At 40.5% G+C, this 17,323-nt stretch overlaps 1 protein-coding gene across 1 annotated transcript in view; it reads left to right on the top strand.

Moving 5' to 3' along the window:
* The window catches only part of LRP2BP (LRP2 binding protein), a 78,645-nt gene that overhangs the window by 35,918 nt on the left and 25,404 nt on the right, over positions 1-17,323 (top strand). The window contains exon 8 of the mRNA XM_053700849.1: positions 2,557-2,780. Coding sequence (XP_053556824.1) covers positions 2,557-2,780 — 224 coding nt within the window. The remainder of the gene's footprint in view (positions 1-2,556; positions 2,781-17,323) is intronic.

Here is a 17,323-nt window from a genome sequence, read left to right as displayed (position 1 = left end):
ATTAACCCTCTGAAGATCACCCTACCTTTTAATGGGTTTTAATGTTGGGGGGTGTATTTCTTTTTTTACAGGTAAAAGAGCTGATTACTTTGGGGCAATGCCCTGCAAAATGCCATTTTAAGGGCTATTTGTAATTTAGTATAGGGTAGGGAATTTTATTATTTTGGGGAGATTAGGTGTAATTAGTTTAAACTTCTTGTAATTCTTTTTTATTTTCTGTAATTTAGAGGGTTTTTTTTGTACTTTAGTTAATTTTAGTTATTTTTATTTAATTGTAGGTAATTGTATTTAATTAATTTAATTTATTTAATGGTAGTATAGTGTTAGATGTAATTGTAACTTAGGTTAGGTTTTATTTTACAGGTAAATTTGTATTTATTTTAACTAGGTAGCTATTAAATAGTTAACAACTATTTAATAGCTATTGTACCTGGTTAAAATAAATACAAAGTTGCCTATAAAATAAAAATAAACCCTAAGATAGATACAATGTAACTATTAGTTATATTGTAGCTAGCTTAGGGTTTATTATATAGGTAAGTATTTAGTTTTAAATAGGAATAATTTATTTAATTATAGGAATATTTATTTAGATTCATTTAAATAATATTTAAGTTAGGGGGGTGTTAGGGTTAGATTTAGGTTTAGGGGTTAATAGATATAATGTAGGTGGAGGCGGCGGTGTGGGGGGGGGCAGATTAGGGGTTAATAAATGTAATGTAGGTGGCGGTGGGCTCCGGGAGCGGCGGTTTAGGGGTTAAACAATTAATTTATTTGCGGCAGGGTCCAGAATCGGCAGGTAGGTGGCGGCGGTATAGGGGGCGGCAGATTAGGGGTTAATAGGTATAATGTAGGTGGCGGCGGGGTCCGAGAGCGGCGGTTTAGGGGTTAATAAATTTATTATAGTTGCGGCGGGGTCCGGGAGCGGCAGTTTAGGGGTTAAACATTTTATTTAGTTGCGGCGGGGTCCGGGATCGGCAGGATAGGGGTTAATAACTTTATGTAGGGGGCGGTGGTATAGGGGGCGGCAGATTAGGGGTTAATAGGTATAATGTAGGTGGCGGCGGGGTCCGGGAGCGGCGGTTTAGGGGTTAATAAATTTATTATAGTTGCGGCGTGGTCCGGGAGTGGCGGTTTAGGGGTTAAACATTTTATTTAGTTGCGGCGGGGTCCGGGAGCAGCGGTTTAGGGATAATAAGTATAATGTAGGTGGCGGTGGTGTAGGGGGGGCAGATTAGGGGTGTTTAGACTCGGGGTACATGTTAGGGTGTTAGGTGCAGACACTTCCGATAGGAATCAATGGGATATCGGGCAGCAGCGAACATGAGCTCTCGCTGCTGTCAGACTCCCATTGATTCCTATGGGATCCGCCGCCCATTGAAAATCAGGTATTCTGGGCCGGAAAAGTGCAGAGCGTACCTGGTTGTTCTTTGATAACTTCCAAAAGTAGTCAGATTGTGCCGAACTTGCGTTCGGAACATCTGGAGTGACGTAACCATCGATCTGTGTCGGACTGAGTCCGCCGGATCGTATGTTACGTCACTAGATTCTACTTTTGCCGGTCTGTAGGGCTTGATAACTATGGCGAATCAGCCTCTCCACAAATACGCTGTGGAATTCCAGCGTATTTGTGGTTGACGGCTTGATAAATAGAGGCCATAGTCTGCTAAAAACGTGCACGCTCCTGAGCTTTTATCAGCCCACCTAAATTTACTTTTCAACAAAAGATACCAAGAGAGGAAAGCAAATTTGATAATATAAGTAAATTGGAAAGTTGTTTACAACTACATGATCATTCTGAATCATGAATGTTTCATTTTGACTTTACTGTCCTTTAATTATAAAATGTGTAAAATAAAAGCAAATGCTGGATTTTAAGAAGTAATACTTTTACTGGTTTACACTTGGGAACCATGATTATTAGCAACTATATAAACTTGGCATAAATTGGTAAAACTTAATATGTGAGATGAAGGGGCTGCCCGAGGCAGTTCTTCAGCATAGGATACATTAGATCAAGTGCATGATAAATCTATGGCTCTAATGGAAAGCCTTTCTCCTCAGCTTATTGACTATACAGATTGCAGGATGAGAACAATTTGCATGAGATGCTTTTTTTGGTACCACCAGAATGAAGGGCATACAGTAACCAGTAAAATAAATGGCTAGCAGGCCATACTGTACTATTGATCATGAACTCCATATGGTTGTACTTTATCCTGAACTGTTATACTTTTGTGGCTCTTGAATCTTGCCCACCACCTCTGTCTGTCTGATATAAAACTAAGACACAAGGACCACAATGTGGTTTTTACTTTTCTATACCACACTACTTCTCTACATCTCTCCTACAAACTACAGATACCTGTCCTATCTGTGTTGTTCCATTATATCCGTCTTGGCTTGTGTGTATATTCAACTTCTTTCTAAAGTATTGCTTATTTAATATAATTTGTTCTCTTGTCTCTAAAAATAAAGGTCGCTCCTTATATGAAAAAGCTAGACACAACTAAGTACAGTAGAACTAATTTAAAGAGATTATTCTCTATTTTATAGGCTTTTTTCTGGCATTCAGAAGCTTGTGGTAATGGAAGTCTAGAGTCACAAGGAGCACTTGGTGTGATGTATCTCCATGGACATGGAATCCGGGCAAATTTACAGTCAGCTGTGGAATGCCTGAAGCAGGCTGCAGAGAGGGGGAATGTATATGCACAGGGACATCTGGTTAGCTACTACTACCACAAGAAGCTTTATACAATGACCACAGAGCTAGCCAAGAGGTAAAATCACTTGCATTGCTCTCATAACCATCTAGATTTGTTTAAAATATTTTGTTTTATATTAATTATATTGATACATACAAACTTGCTTGAATTACATTTTACTTTACCTAAATAATTTTAATGTTGGTCTGTAGATAAAGCTATTTATAATACAAGTCATTTGGTTAGGTGACATCACAGGGCAAGAGAGATACATTTACAGTTGCAATAAAAGTTTGTGGACTCCTTGAAATTACATTATACATAAATTATTTATAAAAAGGTGGTTTGATATTCTGCTGAGTCACAATAATAGATCACAATCTTTCATAGTACAACATAACCAACACTGTTAAAGGGATACTAAACCCAAATGTTTTATTTCATGATTCAGATAGAGCATGCAATTTTAAGCAACTTTCTAATTTACTCCTATTATCAATTTATTATTGGTTCTCTTGCTATCTTTATTTAAAAAGCAGGAATGTAAAGATTAGGAGCTTGCTTATTGGTGGCTACATTCACTTCACAACAGAGGAACCATATAACTTGGTTGTAACTCCTTGCGGAGCATACTATTTTATATCAGTGTCTCTGATACAATAACCCATTTCCCACCAACTTGCACTTTATATACCAGAAATAATACTGTCTTAGTGGCTTACCCTTGCTACTGGACTGTAGGAGGTGTTCTGTCACCAAGGGCCCTATTCTCCAAAGCTATTTCCTCAGACGATTCTCTGAAAAGATCCCTTAGGGCTACGAGATTATTCATAGGATTCTGTAAATGCTAATTTAGGGACAATTTACCCAAAATATGAATTATGTTTAATCAAAAGCACTCAAAAAGATAAGTATGCCAGTCCAAAGCAATAAATACACTTAATATTTGTTATAGATAAATCATTTTTGTACATTCCATTTTCAAACATGCTTGTCTATACCCTGTGATAACTTTTATCACATGGTGCGTTTAGCCCTTCCTTGCTTAGCAGTTATACCTGCCCTCTGATAACATCACGCAAATGTGAACACGGACGCTCAATAAAAGCCCGTCTGTGTTCATCATTGCATTTTTCTCGTGTTTGGATTTGGTGGACTAGGAGAAGGGCAACGGTAGTGACGGTTTAGTGAATCTCAAATGTATTGACTGTACTGGTTGTCACAGCCTTTCACATTTTTTAAACCACTGCCCATCTGTTGGGGTAGATAGCTGCCACATTGTGTCCTTCTCCCTGCCTGATTATCCTAAACAACAGCACACGATATCCCCTGATACGTATCTGACCCTATAGGGGCTTGGGTTTTAGGTACACCTCTTCAGTTTTGCTTGCATTACCCTGTTGGAGACCCATTAGCTCCCTATATCAAGCACGTTGTTTACTCAGTATGTTGCCACTTTCTGTATATTTACCACTAGTCAACAGCACCTGGGAAGCGCCCATGTTATCGGGCACTCAATGATGACATTGCGCACTCAGTAATGATAGAGGGGGGCGCACGTGGAGGCTTTTGCACATGGGAAAAAATGTATTCATGCATATCATTAAATGTGCTAATGTGATTGGCCAGGGGGCGGTCTAAGAAAGCGCTCTTGCCCATCACTTTAAGTCACTTTAAGTTAAGTTTCAAGCGGTGGAAGTGATTGTGATCTCTTCCAGCCGCTTAAGGGTATTGCAGTGATTTCTCGATATTGAGGCATCTCTGCAATACCTTTTTTTTTTTTTTTTTTTACCCACTGATGCAGAGAGCCACTCTGTGACCCTCTCTGCATCAGCCAGTAATGGTGCCGATCGTTGATGGGTGGGAGCCATAGCAGGGAGGCGGGTGGGTGGCCCATCGCTGGATCACTTCCTGATCCGGTGCGCGCAAGTGGTTGGGAGCGTGCGCGCTAGTACTAATACATTTAAGGTGAGGGGATGGAGAGAGAGGGAAAGGGGGGTAATTAAATATAAAGAAAGGGATCTGGGAAGGGGGAAGGCTATTGAGGGGGGCAGCTAAACTACAGAAAATTGGCTTTTAAGCCAAAAAAAAAAAAAAAAAACACTTTGGTTTTATCAAACTGGGTACTGGCTGCCAATACCCAAGATATCGTCAAATAGGTAGAGGGGGGAGGGTTAGAGAGCTGTTTGGGGGGGATAAGGGAGGTTGGGGGCTAAGGGGGGATCCAACACTGCAGAATAAAAATATATATATATAATAAATAAAAAAAAAATTCTGCCAGTACTTAAGATGGCGGTGACAATTGTGAGGTGGGGGAGGGAAGAGAGCTGTTTGAGGGGGGTCAAGGAGGGATCAGGGGGTGGGATATGTCAGGTGGGAGGCTGATCTCTAGACTAAAGCTAAAATTAACCCTACAAGCTACCTAATTAACCCCTTAACTGCTGGGCATAGTACAAGTGTGGTGCGCAGCAGCATTTAGCGGCCTTCTAATTACCAAAAAGCAATGCCAAAGCCATATATGTCGGATATTTCTGAATAAAGGGGACCCCAGAGAAGCATTTACAACCATTTGTGCCATAATTGCACAAGCTGTTAGTAAATAATTTCAGTGAGAAACCTAAAGTTAGTGAAAAAGTTAACTATTTTTTTTATTTACTCGCATTTGGCGGTGAAATGGTGGCATGAAATATACCAAAATAGGCCTAGATCAATACTTTGGGTTGTCTACTAAAAATAAAAACTCTGATAATACCAGATGTAAGAGAGAGTGAAGCAGCGGAAGCTCCACTGACCCAGTCATCCATGATTGAAGGCTATATGGACTGAAACAATCCCTCCCGCCTCACGGACCCACAGGTCCTCTTTAATGCTTAGTTGAAAACATGTAAAACAATGATAACCTGAGCACTCGGCGCCTCGACCGAACCAGCTGAGCAGAACAGCGCCACGTGTCTGAACAGCCGCAAGACAGAATAAACCTAACAGGACCAGCCTGCACCCAGGGCCCTCAGAGGGGAATAAAGGAAAACAGACATTTTTAACATAGGACTAACATGTCCAAAACAACTTCCAAAGAAGTAATAGAGTATCGATCCCAGAAGGTTCCCGAAGGAAACCATAAACAAAACAAAAGACATCCCCCATCGGATAAAAGGAAATATAAGGCAACTCGGAGGTTAACGCCCAAGAAGAAACAGGCCTGCCCGCAGGACCAGCCAAACAGAGCCCTGATCCTCCATTAAATAACAATCAGAAGATTACATCATCCCCACATGTCTAATGAGGTGCACCATTCGAATTAGCAGACTGAAAATTCCCGTACCCGACAAGGATAGGGTCATTTAATAACTGAAAAACATGGCTGTGTAATACGAGAAGGTGTGCAATTCTGTAACGAAAGGCACAACCCACAGGGAACTGTAGAGGCCCTCCCCAAGGCGGGAGACCCGGGACAATAGGGCACGAGCACAATCACAAATAAACGTCTGGACTCTGCAGACGAATAATTGCCAAAAATACGTGGAAGCGAAAGTGGCTGCAACCTCCGGGGGGGGAACACGCCGACCTGTATGTTGGAATAATCATAAACTGGTTTACCCGCATGTGCAGAAGCATGGAACGGTAGGGAACTCGCCTCTCGGGGGACGGGATCCCCAGATACGGATGGCTCAGCTGTCCCTTGATTCCCAGAGGAACAAGGCGCTCTCACATGGCATAAAGATCATAAATGGCTGACATGTGTCAACAAGGCCATTCCGGATTCGTCACCAGACACAGAATCTGAATCGGAGATTAAAATATTCTCAGCATCAGAATCCTCCATAACTGGGTAGAGGATATGCAAATATGGACTAAGAAGTAAATCAAAACGGCACCTGACACCCCCAATGGCTAGGGCACTCACCACCTCCTATGGATCAGACTCCTGCGGACTAGAATTTCTCCTTTGCCACACGGTCAGGAATGGATGACAGAACGTAATCACGCCCGGCCACAAGGTGAACCGTAAAGTCCAAAAAAGCGTGCCCAACCAGAGGCCTTAATGTTCCAACCATGAGCCCGATTAACTCCACACATAAGCAGGTTGAATCACATAACAAACATGATTAAAAAAAACCCTGTTCAATAACAGGAGATATTAACCCTTGATTCTAAGATATTAAAGACGACTCACTGAGACCCTTATGTTAAAGTGTCAGTAAACCTAAAATATAATGTTATATAATTCTGCACATAGTGCAGAATTATATAACATTATATTAGTGCTATCGTTATTAAACCTTATATTCCCTTTTCATTTTTTTAAAATGTGCCAGTTTCAGACCCGCTCTCTATACTCTGCTGAGCGGGTCTGTTTTTATTCCACAGCGCATCGGGCCAGCTGTAAGCAGGAGCGAGCTGCACTTAGTGTTATGGCGCGGTCGGGCCGGGCTGTGACTATACAGCTGGCCCGATGCGCTGTGTAATAAAAACAGACCCGCTCAGCAGAGTACAGAGAGCGGGTCTGAAAAACTGGCATATTTTAAAAAAATTAAAAGGGAATATAAGGTTTAATAACGATAGCACTAATATAATGTTATATAATTCTGCACTATGTGCAGAATTATATAACATATTTTAGGTTTACTGTCCCTTTAAGTTAGACCCGCAAGGCTTTTGGTAGCCTCTCGGGAAAACATCTGAATTACAGTACATTCACGAAAAAGTGAAATGAAACGATCTTAGCGGAATCTACGCCGTGGAACAGGAACACGGCCCTTCAAGTGTGACGGATAGTAGCATCGCCTCCACTATGGACTTGAGAGAAGAAAGCAGGCAGCGGAGCAAAGTTCGACAACGCTGATTGCTTGAGGAGTTGTTAAAATGAGTCGGGATGGTTTTGCATGGTTTTGCATCCTCTAACTTTCATCCAATCCCTCACTGAGAGACTGATAGGATTACTAAAAACTCCTGTCCCATGTCGAAGAGTACTATCCTCCATAAGAGACAAATTAAATTCTGACACTTCTCTGCCAACCTAATGTGATAAAAGGCAAAGAATGACAGGGGGGAGTGAGGGAGGTATTTAAGCCTTTGGCTGGGGTGTTTTTGCCTCCTCCTGGTGGCCAGGTTCTTATTTCCCAAAAGTAATGAATGCAGCTTTGGACTCTTTCCATTTAAGAAGAAAATGTATCTCAAACTGCAGACTTCCGGCCTCTCTGACCACAGGGGTTCAAGTGATCTAATAGGAAGTCTTATTACACAATTCCAGGCAGTGATCAAAAGTTTCTTTGAAGTGACTTTAACTCTTACAATTTTAGATAAATGTTCTCTTTTGAACTCTTAGATGTCTTAAGCAGCGAGGGGGATGGTCTGTGTCACCCTTCTTAGTCATTTACAAATGCTCTGCTGTGGCTATAGCCAAATCAATTCATATCAAAGTAGATATTGGCTAACATGAAATATTAAATTATGTGATACATATGTAGTTTATCCAATACCACTCAGCAATACCCTAACAAGAATGAAAATTAAGTATCACAGAAAAACTTCTTAACACCCAACCCCCTTAGCAGCTCTTACCTCCAGAGCATAAAAGGGGTTAAACTTGCCAGAATAAAACACCAAAATACCTTAGAAAGAATACACCAGATCAAATTCACAGCAGATGATGCAGAGAATGGAAAAAGGTTGTCAAGGAGAGGGGGCAGAGCTTATTACCATAACAATATGCAGGTCCAAGGCCTGTGCAGGATTTTTAAATACACCGTCAAAATTTAAAATTTGTAGAAAAACACCTCTCCTAAGGCCCCTTGTGTCCTCCTGCCCAACTGCACTGTGAGAGATCTAACTGATAATTGCACAAGGTAGTTACTGGCGCTCTTAAGGAGACAGTACCCATTTGTAAAAATAAATATGCAAAAATAAGGTTCTTGAGGTAAACAATTGTAAATTGAGCTGCTATGGAGCCCTAAGGATGCTAGATAAGAACTATCCAGTGCCTCATTCCCCCAAATTCCTATGTTAAACACATAGGTGAAGCTCCTCAGGCGTAAGGCTGTGACCCCCAGCTATGTAGTACCTGTAAGGAGAGTACTATTGGAAAGCTTCTGGGCTGTATAGCGACTGAGGCCCTGATATTCAAAGGTTCTCCAGTTTGGAGAAATTGCAATTTCAGACTTCACAGGGGCTAAACTCACTGAATATTCAAAAGAAAAAGGGCAGAACTCTCTAGCACTGCAAGATCTCTCTCATTTCTATATATTAAGGCGAGACAAGCCCAGTGCAATACAGCACTGCGTGATATGAGTCGTCTGGGTTACTTTAACAAATTATGATCATATTTTGTATATTTCTGTTAATATATACAAAATTACATTGCATCTTGAATTTGCTGCATTGCTGCAACTGAAATAAATGAATGATAACTAAGACTCTATATTTCTTAGTGTCTGTTTGCTATACCCTTTAGTGATTTTCTAATATTACTCTTAATAATCCCTTATGAATTATTATACTCACTATAAAATATTAACACACAATCACTAGCTTAATTAAACTACTTGTAAGGACATTAACTCACAAAGTCTTACTTCAGCAATACAAAGCTTTTATTACAATGAGGCTAAATAAACATTATTACAATATGCAGATTAAATATAATTACACATATGCAGATCACTTATAAATACACAGCACTGAACTAAACATCAATATTACACTAATACATTTGCCCATCCTAATGTGAGTGCGCGTGGTGTGCTGTAATGGATGTCTCAGTGCTCACGTGAGGTTATCAGAGCAAGATCCCAAAGATAAGAGAGTGAACCGTGTGTGTTGATGGGTTTTATTGTAAGTCTTTCAACCCTCCCACAATGATGATGTCACTCATATGCAAGTCCCCTTTTTTTCATGTCCAGGTATTTGGTTTCAGCTTTGCCAAGCAGTCGGGGGAGGGAAAGAGCATTTGGTCACTCAAAAGGGTCTCTCTCTCTCTCTCTCTATATATATATATATTTCACTTACACCAGCTGGTCATAATTAGCAGACAGGGCCTGGTAATGTGATCTCTCTATATTTCAGTATCTGAGGAGTTAACCCCTTCTTGACCATACAGCTGAGTTCTTACAGTGATATCACATATATATATATATGAATTCTGACAGATCATGCTATTATTACACAAACTAAAACTGCCAATTTCAGAAAGTGTGAGGGAGAGGGCACTTCCCTGGGCTGAACAGGGGACTTCCCAGGGTGTCTGAAGCTTTTTCACCTTGTGAAAATTCCTAAGCATTTTAAACAAACTGATTTGTTTTGCCAGCTGTATGCAGGTGTAGTTTGCTCAAAATTCAAAACTCAATTAGTTAAATTCAATTGTGCGCAAGCTAATGGGTTTACTTTCAACTCGTAATACTGTGCTACTTCCAACACATGCAAATATACGTGATAAATACTTTTGCGCTTGTGCGCAACTCGTAATCCAGCCCTTTGTATTTTATCTGTATTTTGCAAAAAAAAAATAACGTGCAAGACTGTACAGATAGCAAATGTTGTCATCTTTAGTTAAATTACAGAATGTTTCTAAAAATATTATCTCTCATAGGTACTGTAGGAATCTTCATTTAAACACTGAACAAATAACACAGGTTTTGTTGATTATAACAAAACACACTTGTGCTACAGTCACTGCAATAAATGCTTGGTTTTAGGACAGAACACAACTGTCTCGGTTTTGTAGCATCTATAATAGTGAATAATATACTATCCCCCTGCTTTGTCCCTTCTCCATTATTCTTTACCTAAGCAGCCTTTACTAACTCATCTACAGCAGACATTTTCAGGAATTACAATAGGTTCTGCATGCAGAGGATTTGATGTTTGTCTTCTTTTCTGAAGCACTTTTTTTTAACAAACATTAAACTGCCTAACCTATTTATGCATTGCAACAGAAACTAAACTAATCCCTGTTTAGTATCTTCTTAATTTTGACCAATTTGTTAGTTACAATGTTTAGCCAAAGCTGTTTGGCGCTTCTGTTTTAAGTGTACATTTTGCTAGACAGAGATTTTTTCAAGTCAAGTAGCACGCGTATTATAAGTTGAAAGTAAAAAGTTTGCTCGCGAGTGAAACCCAATGCACAAATATTGCGATTGTGTTAACGTCTTCTCCCCATAGAAGTTAATGGAGAGAGCAAACTAGGAAAAAAAACGTACACCTATACTCCTGTGCTAACCCGACAGAAGTTAATAGTTCACATTCCAATGTTCTTCACATACAGAATGTACGTTTTATTGTAAATACATATTTCTATATATAACTATTTCTGTATATCTTTCTATAGATATATAGGTATAGCTATGTTTTTAACATTATCAGATATATAAAGAAATATATATTTAATAATAAAAAGTACATAATTTTGTGTGTGACGAACATAGGAATGTAAAATATGCGTAACTTGCATTAGGGTACACAATTTAGGACTAATGCGATGGGGTTAGCACACATGTCGAATTGCTAACTTCAATCCGCATTATTATAATATTACATATAAAATATTAAAACATTTATTTAAAATTATTCTAAATGTTGTAAAATTTTCTAAATATTCCATAGTATATATCTATATTTTTTACACTATGTATAATAATTTTAAATTATTATTATTTTTAAAAAATATTTTATATGTAATATTTCAATAATGCGCATTGAAGTTAGCAATTCTGTAGGAATAGACATACAGGAATAGGTACTGTATATAGAAATATATATGAGCTGTTGTTCATTCCTGGTAGAGCGCTTCTCTGTTTGTATGCATATATAGAAATATGTATTTACAATAAAAAGTACATTATCCTGTAAGTAAATAACTTTGGAATGTGAAATGTGTACAATACTACTTAAATACATATATATATATATATATATATATATATATTTGTAACAAAAAACTTGTACTTGCTGGTCCTTTTTCAAAAAACTATTTCTCTTGTAAGGTGTATCCAGTCCACGGATCATCCATTACTTGTGGGATATTCTCCTTCCCAACAGGAAGTTGCAAGAGGATCACCCACAGCAGAGCTGCTATATAGCTCCTCCCCTAACTGCCATATCCAGTCATTCTCTTGCAACTCTCAACAAGCATGGAGGTAGTAAGAGAGAAGTGGTGAAACATGGTTGTTTTTTTCTTAAATCAAAAGTTTGTTATTTTCAAATGGTACCGGAGTTGTACTATTTTGTCCCAGGCAGAAAAAGAAGAAGATTCTGCCTGTGATTTCTATGATCTTAGCAGGTTGTAACTAAGATTCATTGCTGTTCTCACACATAACTGAAGAGAGGTAACTTCACCTGGGGAATGGCGTGCATGTTATCCTGCTATGAGGTATGTGCAGTTAAAATTTTTTCTAGAGATGTAAATGCTAGAAAATGCTGCTGATACCATATTTATGTAAGGTAAGCCTGAATACAGTGATTTAATAGCGACTGGTATCATGCTAACTTTCAGAGGTAATACTGGCAACGTTTTTATATATACTTTGGTGATAAAACTTTATTGGGGCCTAGTTTTTTTCCACATGGCTGGCTTAAATTTGCCTAGAAACAGTTTCCTGAGGCTTTTCACTGTTTTAATATGAGTGGGAGGGGCCTAATTTAGCGCTTTATTGCGCAGTAACTTTTACAGACTGAGACATCCAGCTTCCTCCAGGAGTCCCCTGAATGCTATAGGACCTCTCTAAAGGGCTCTTAGGCTGTCCAAAACCGTTTTTTGAACTAAAGGGTTAATCATCCATTTGCAAGTGGGTGCAATGCTCTGTTAGCTTATTATACACACTGTAAAAATTTCGTTTGATTTACTGCTTTTTTTCACTGTTTTTCAAATTCTGACAAAATTTGTTTCTCTTAAAGGCACAGTACCGTTTTTATTTTTTGCTTGTTAACTTGATTTAAAGTGTTTTCCAAGCTTGCTGGTCTCATTGCTAGTCTGTTTAAACATGTCTGACATAGAGGAAACTCCTTGTTCATTATGTTTAGAAGCCATGGTGGAACCCCCTCTTAGAATGTGTACCAAATGTACTGATTTCACTTTAAGTAATAAAGATCATATTCTGTCTTTAAAAAATTTATCACCAGAGGAATCTGACGAGGGGGAAGTTATGCCGACTAACTCGCCCCACGTGTCAGACCCTTTGACTCCCGCTCAAGGGACTCACGCTCTAATGGCGCCAAGTACATCTAGTGCGCCCATAGCATTTACTTTACAAGACATGGCGGCGGTCATGGATAATACACCGTCAGCGGTATTATCCAGACTACCTGGGTTTAGAAGAAAGCGAGATAGCTCTGGAGTTAGAAGAAATACAGAGCATACTGACGCTTTAAGAGCTATGTCTGATACTCCCTCACAATATACAGAAGCTGAGGAAGGAGAGCTTCTTTCTGTGGGTGATGTTTCTGACTCAGGGAAAAAGATTCAACCTGATTCTGATATGTCTACATTTAAATTTAAGCTTGAACACCTCCACGTGTTGCTCAGGGAGGTTTTAGCTGCTCTGAATAACTGTGATACAATTGCAGTGCCAGAAAAATTGTGTAGATTGGACAAATACTATGCAGTGCCGGTGTGCACTGATGTTTTTCCAATACCTAAAAGGTTTACAGAAATTATTACTAAGGAATGGGATAGACCAGGTGTGCCGTTCTCTCCCCCTCCTATTTTTAAGAAAATGTTTCCAATAGATGCCACCACACGGGACTTATGGCAGACAGTCCCTAAGGTGGAGGGAGCAGTTTCTACCCTAGCTAAGCGTACTACTATCCCTGTCGAGGACAGTTGTGCTTTCTCAGATCCAATGGATAAAAAATTAGAGGGTTACCTTAAGAAAATGTTTATTCAACAAGGTTTTATTCTACAGCCCCTTGCATGCATTGCCCCTGTCACTGCTGCTGCGGCTTTCTGGTTTGAGTCTCTGGAAGAGGCTTTACAGGTAGAGACCCCATTGGATGACATACTTGACAAGCTTAGAGCACTTAAGCTAGCCAATTCTTTTGTTTCTGATGCCATTGTTCATTTGACTAAACTAACAGCTAAAAATTCTGGTTTTGCTATTCAAGCGCGCAGGGCGCTATGGCTTAAATCATGGTCAGCTGACGTTACTTCAAAGTCTAAGCTGCTTAACATTCCCTTCAAGGGGCAAACCCTATTCGGGCCTGGTTTGAAGGAGATCATTTCTGATATCACTGGAGGAAAAGGTCATGCCCTTCCTCAGGATAGGTCCAAATCAAGGGCCAAACAGACTAATTTTCGTGCCTTTCGAAACTTCAAGGCGAGTGCGGCATCAACTTCCTCTAATGCAAAACAGGAGGGAACTTTTGCCCAGTCCAAGTCGGTCTGGAGACCTAACCAGACCTGGAACAAAGGTAAGCAGGCCAAAAAGCCTGCTGCTGCCCCTAAGACAGCATGAAGTATCAGCCCCCTATCCGGTAATGGATCTAGTAGGGGGCAGACCTTCGCTCTTTGCCCAGGCTTAGGCAAGAGATGTCCAGGATCCCTGGGCGTTGGAAATTGTATCCCAGGGATATCTTCTGGACTTCAGAGCTTCTCCTCCAAAAGGGAGATTTCACCTTTCACAATTATCTGCAAACCAGATAAAGAGAGAGGCATTCTTACACTGTGTTCAAGACCTCCTAGTTATGGGAGTGATCCATCCAGTTCCAAAGGAGGAACAAGGACAGGGATTTTACTCAAATCTGTTTGTGGTTCCCAAAAAAGATGGAACCTTCAGACCAATTTTAGATCTCAAGATCTTAAACAAATTCCTCAGAGTCCCATCATTCAAGATGGAGACTATTCGTACCATCCTACCTATGATCCAGGAGGGTCAATACATGACTACAGTGGATTTAAAGGATGCTTATCTTCACATTCCGATACACAAAGATCATCATCGGTTTCTCAGGTTTGCCTTCCTGAACAGGCATTACCAGTTTGTAGCTCTTCCCTTTGGGTTAGCTACAGCCCCAAGAATCTTTACGAAGGTTCTGGGGTCACTTCTGGCAGTCCTAAGACGGCGGGGCATAGCAGTGGCCCCTTATTTAGACGACATTCTGATACAGGCGTCAAATTTCCAAATTGCCAAGTCTCATACGGACATAGTTCTGGCATTTCTGAGGTCGCATGGGTGGAAAGTGAATGAAGAAAAGAGTTCTCTATCCCCTCTCACAAGAGTCTCCTTTCTGGGAACTCTAATAGATTCTGTAGAAATGAGGATTTACCTGACAGAGTCCAGGTTATCAAAACTTCTAAATTCCTGCCGTGTTCTTTATTCCACTTCTCGCCCTTCGGTGGCTCAGTGTATGGAAGTAATCGGCTTAATGGTAGCGGCAATGGACATAGTGCCGTTTGCACGCCTACATCTCAGACCGCTGCAACTATGCATGCTCAGTCAGTGGAATAGGGATTACACAGATTTGTCCCCTCTATTAAATCTGGATCAAGAGACCAAGGATTCTCTTCTCTGGTGGCTATCTCGGGTCCATCTGTCCAAAGGAATGACCTTTCGCAGGCCAGATTGGACAATTGTAATGACAGATGCCAGCCTTCTAGGCTGGGGAGCAGTCTGGAACTCCCTGAAGGCTCAGGGATCATGGACTCAGGAGGAGACACTCCTTCCAATAAACATTCTGGATCTAAGAGCGATATTCAATGCTCTTCAGGCTTGGCCTCAACTAGCGCCAATGAGGTTCATCAGATTTCAGTCGGACAACATCACGACTGGCTTACATCAACCATCAAAGGGGAACAAGGAGTTCCCTAGCGATGTTAGAAGTCTCAAAGATAATTCGCTGGGCAGAGATTCACTCTTGCCACCTATCAGCTATCCATATCCCAGGTGTAGAGAACTGGGAGGCGGATTTTCTAAGTCGACAGACTTTTCATCTGGGGGAGTAGGAACTCCATCCGGAGGTGTTTGCACAATTGATTCATCATTGGGGCAAACCAGAACTGGATCTCATGGCGTCTCGCTAGAACGCCAAACTTCCTTGTTACGGATCCAGGTCCAGGGACCCCAAGGCAACGCTGATAGATGCTCTAGCAGCGCCTTGGTCCTTCAACCTGGCTTATGTGTTTCCACCGTTTCCTCTGCTCCCTCGTCTGATTGCCAAAATCAATCAGGAGAGAGCATCGGTGATCTTGATAGCGCCTGCGTGGCCACGCAGGACTTGGTATGCAGATCTGGTGGACATGTCATGCTTTCCACCATGGACTCTGCCGCTGAGACAGGACCTTCTACTTCAAGGTCCTTTCAACCATCTGAAATCTAATTTCTCTGAGGCTGACTGCCTGGAGATTGAACGCTTGATTTTATCAAAGCGTGGTTTCTCAGAGTCAGTCATTGATACCTTAATTCAGGCACGAAAGCCTGTCACCAGGAAAATCTATCATAAGATATGGCGTAAATATCTTTATTGGTGTGAATCCAAGGGCTACTCATGGAGTAAGGTCAGGATTCCCAGGATATTATATTTTCTCCAAGAAGGATTGGAGAAAGGATTGTCAGCTAGTTCCTTAAAGGGACAGATTTCTGCTCTGTCTATTCTTTTGCACAAGCGTCTGGTGGATGTTCCAGACATTCAGGCATTTTGTCAGGCTTTAGTTAGAATCAAGCCTGTGTTTAAACCTGTTGCTCCACCTTGGAGCTTAAATTTGGTTTTTAAAGTTCTTCAGGGGTTCCGTTTGAACCTCTTCATTCCATAGATATCAAACTTTTATCTTGGAAAGTTCTTTTTTTGGTAGCTATTTCCTCGGCTCGTAGAGTTTCCGAGTTATCTGCCTTACAATGTGATTCTCCTTATCTGATCTTCCATGCAGATAAGGTAGTTCTGCGTACCAAACCTGGGTTTTTACCTAAGGTGGTATCTAATAAGAATATCAATCAGGAGATTGTTGTTCCATCATTGTGTCCTAATCCTTCTTCAAAGAAGGAACGTCTGTTACACAATCTTGACGTGGTTCATGCTTTAAAGTATTATTTACAAGCTACTAAAGATTTTCGTCAAACATCTGCTTTGTTTGTTGTCTACTCTGGACAGAGGAGAGGCCAAAAGGCTTCGGCAACTTCTCTTTCTTTTTGGCTAAGGAGTTTAATACGCTTAGCTTATGAGACTGCTGGCCAGCAGCCTCCTGAATGGATTACAGCTCATTCTACTAGAGCTGTGGCTTCCACATGGGCCTTTAAAAATGAGGCTTCTGTTGAACAGATTTGCAAGGCGGCGACTTGGTCTTGGCTTCATACCTTTTCAAAATTCTATAAATTTTATACTTTTGCTTCTTCGGAGGCTATTTTTGGGAGAAAGGTTTTACAGGCAGTGGTACCTTCCGTTTAAGTTCCTGCCTTGTCCCTCCCTTCATCCGTGTACTTTAGCTTTGGTATTGGTATCCCATAAGTAATGGATGATCCGTGGACTGGATACACCTTACAAGAGAAAACATAATTTATGCTTACCTGATAAATTTATTTCTCTTGTGGTGTATCCAGTCCACGGCCCGCCCTGTCATTTTAAGGCAGGTATTTTTTAAATTTAAACTACAGTCACCACTGCACCCTATGGTTTCTCCTTTCTCTGCTTGTCGTCGG

This window comes from Bombina bombina, chromosome 2, assembly GCF_027579735.1.
Source record: "Bombina bombina isolate aBomBom1 chromosome 2, aBomBom1.pri, whole genome shotgun sequence".
In the NCBI taxonomy this organism is placed as follows: Eukaryota; Metazoa; Chordata; class Amphibia; order Anura; family Bombinatoridae; genus Bombina; species Bombina bombina.
Note: the sequence above shows the minus strand (reverse complement) of the source record. Positions and strands in the feature narration are given on the sequence as shown.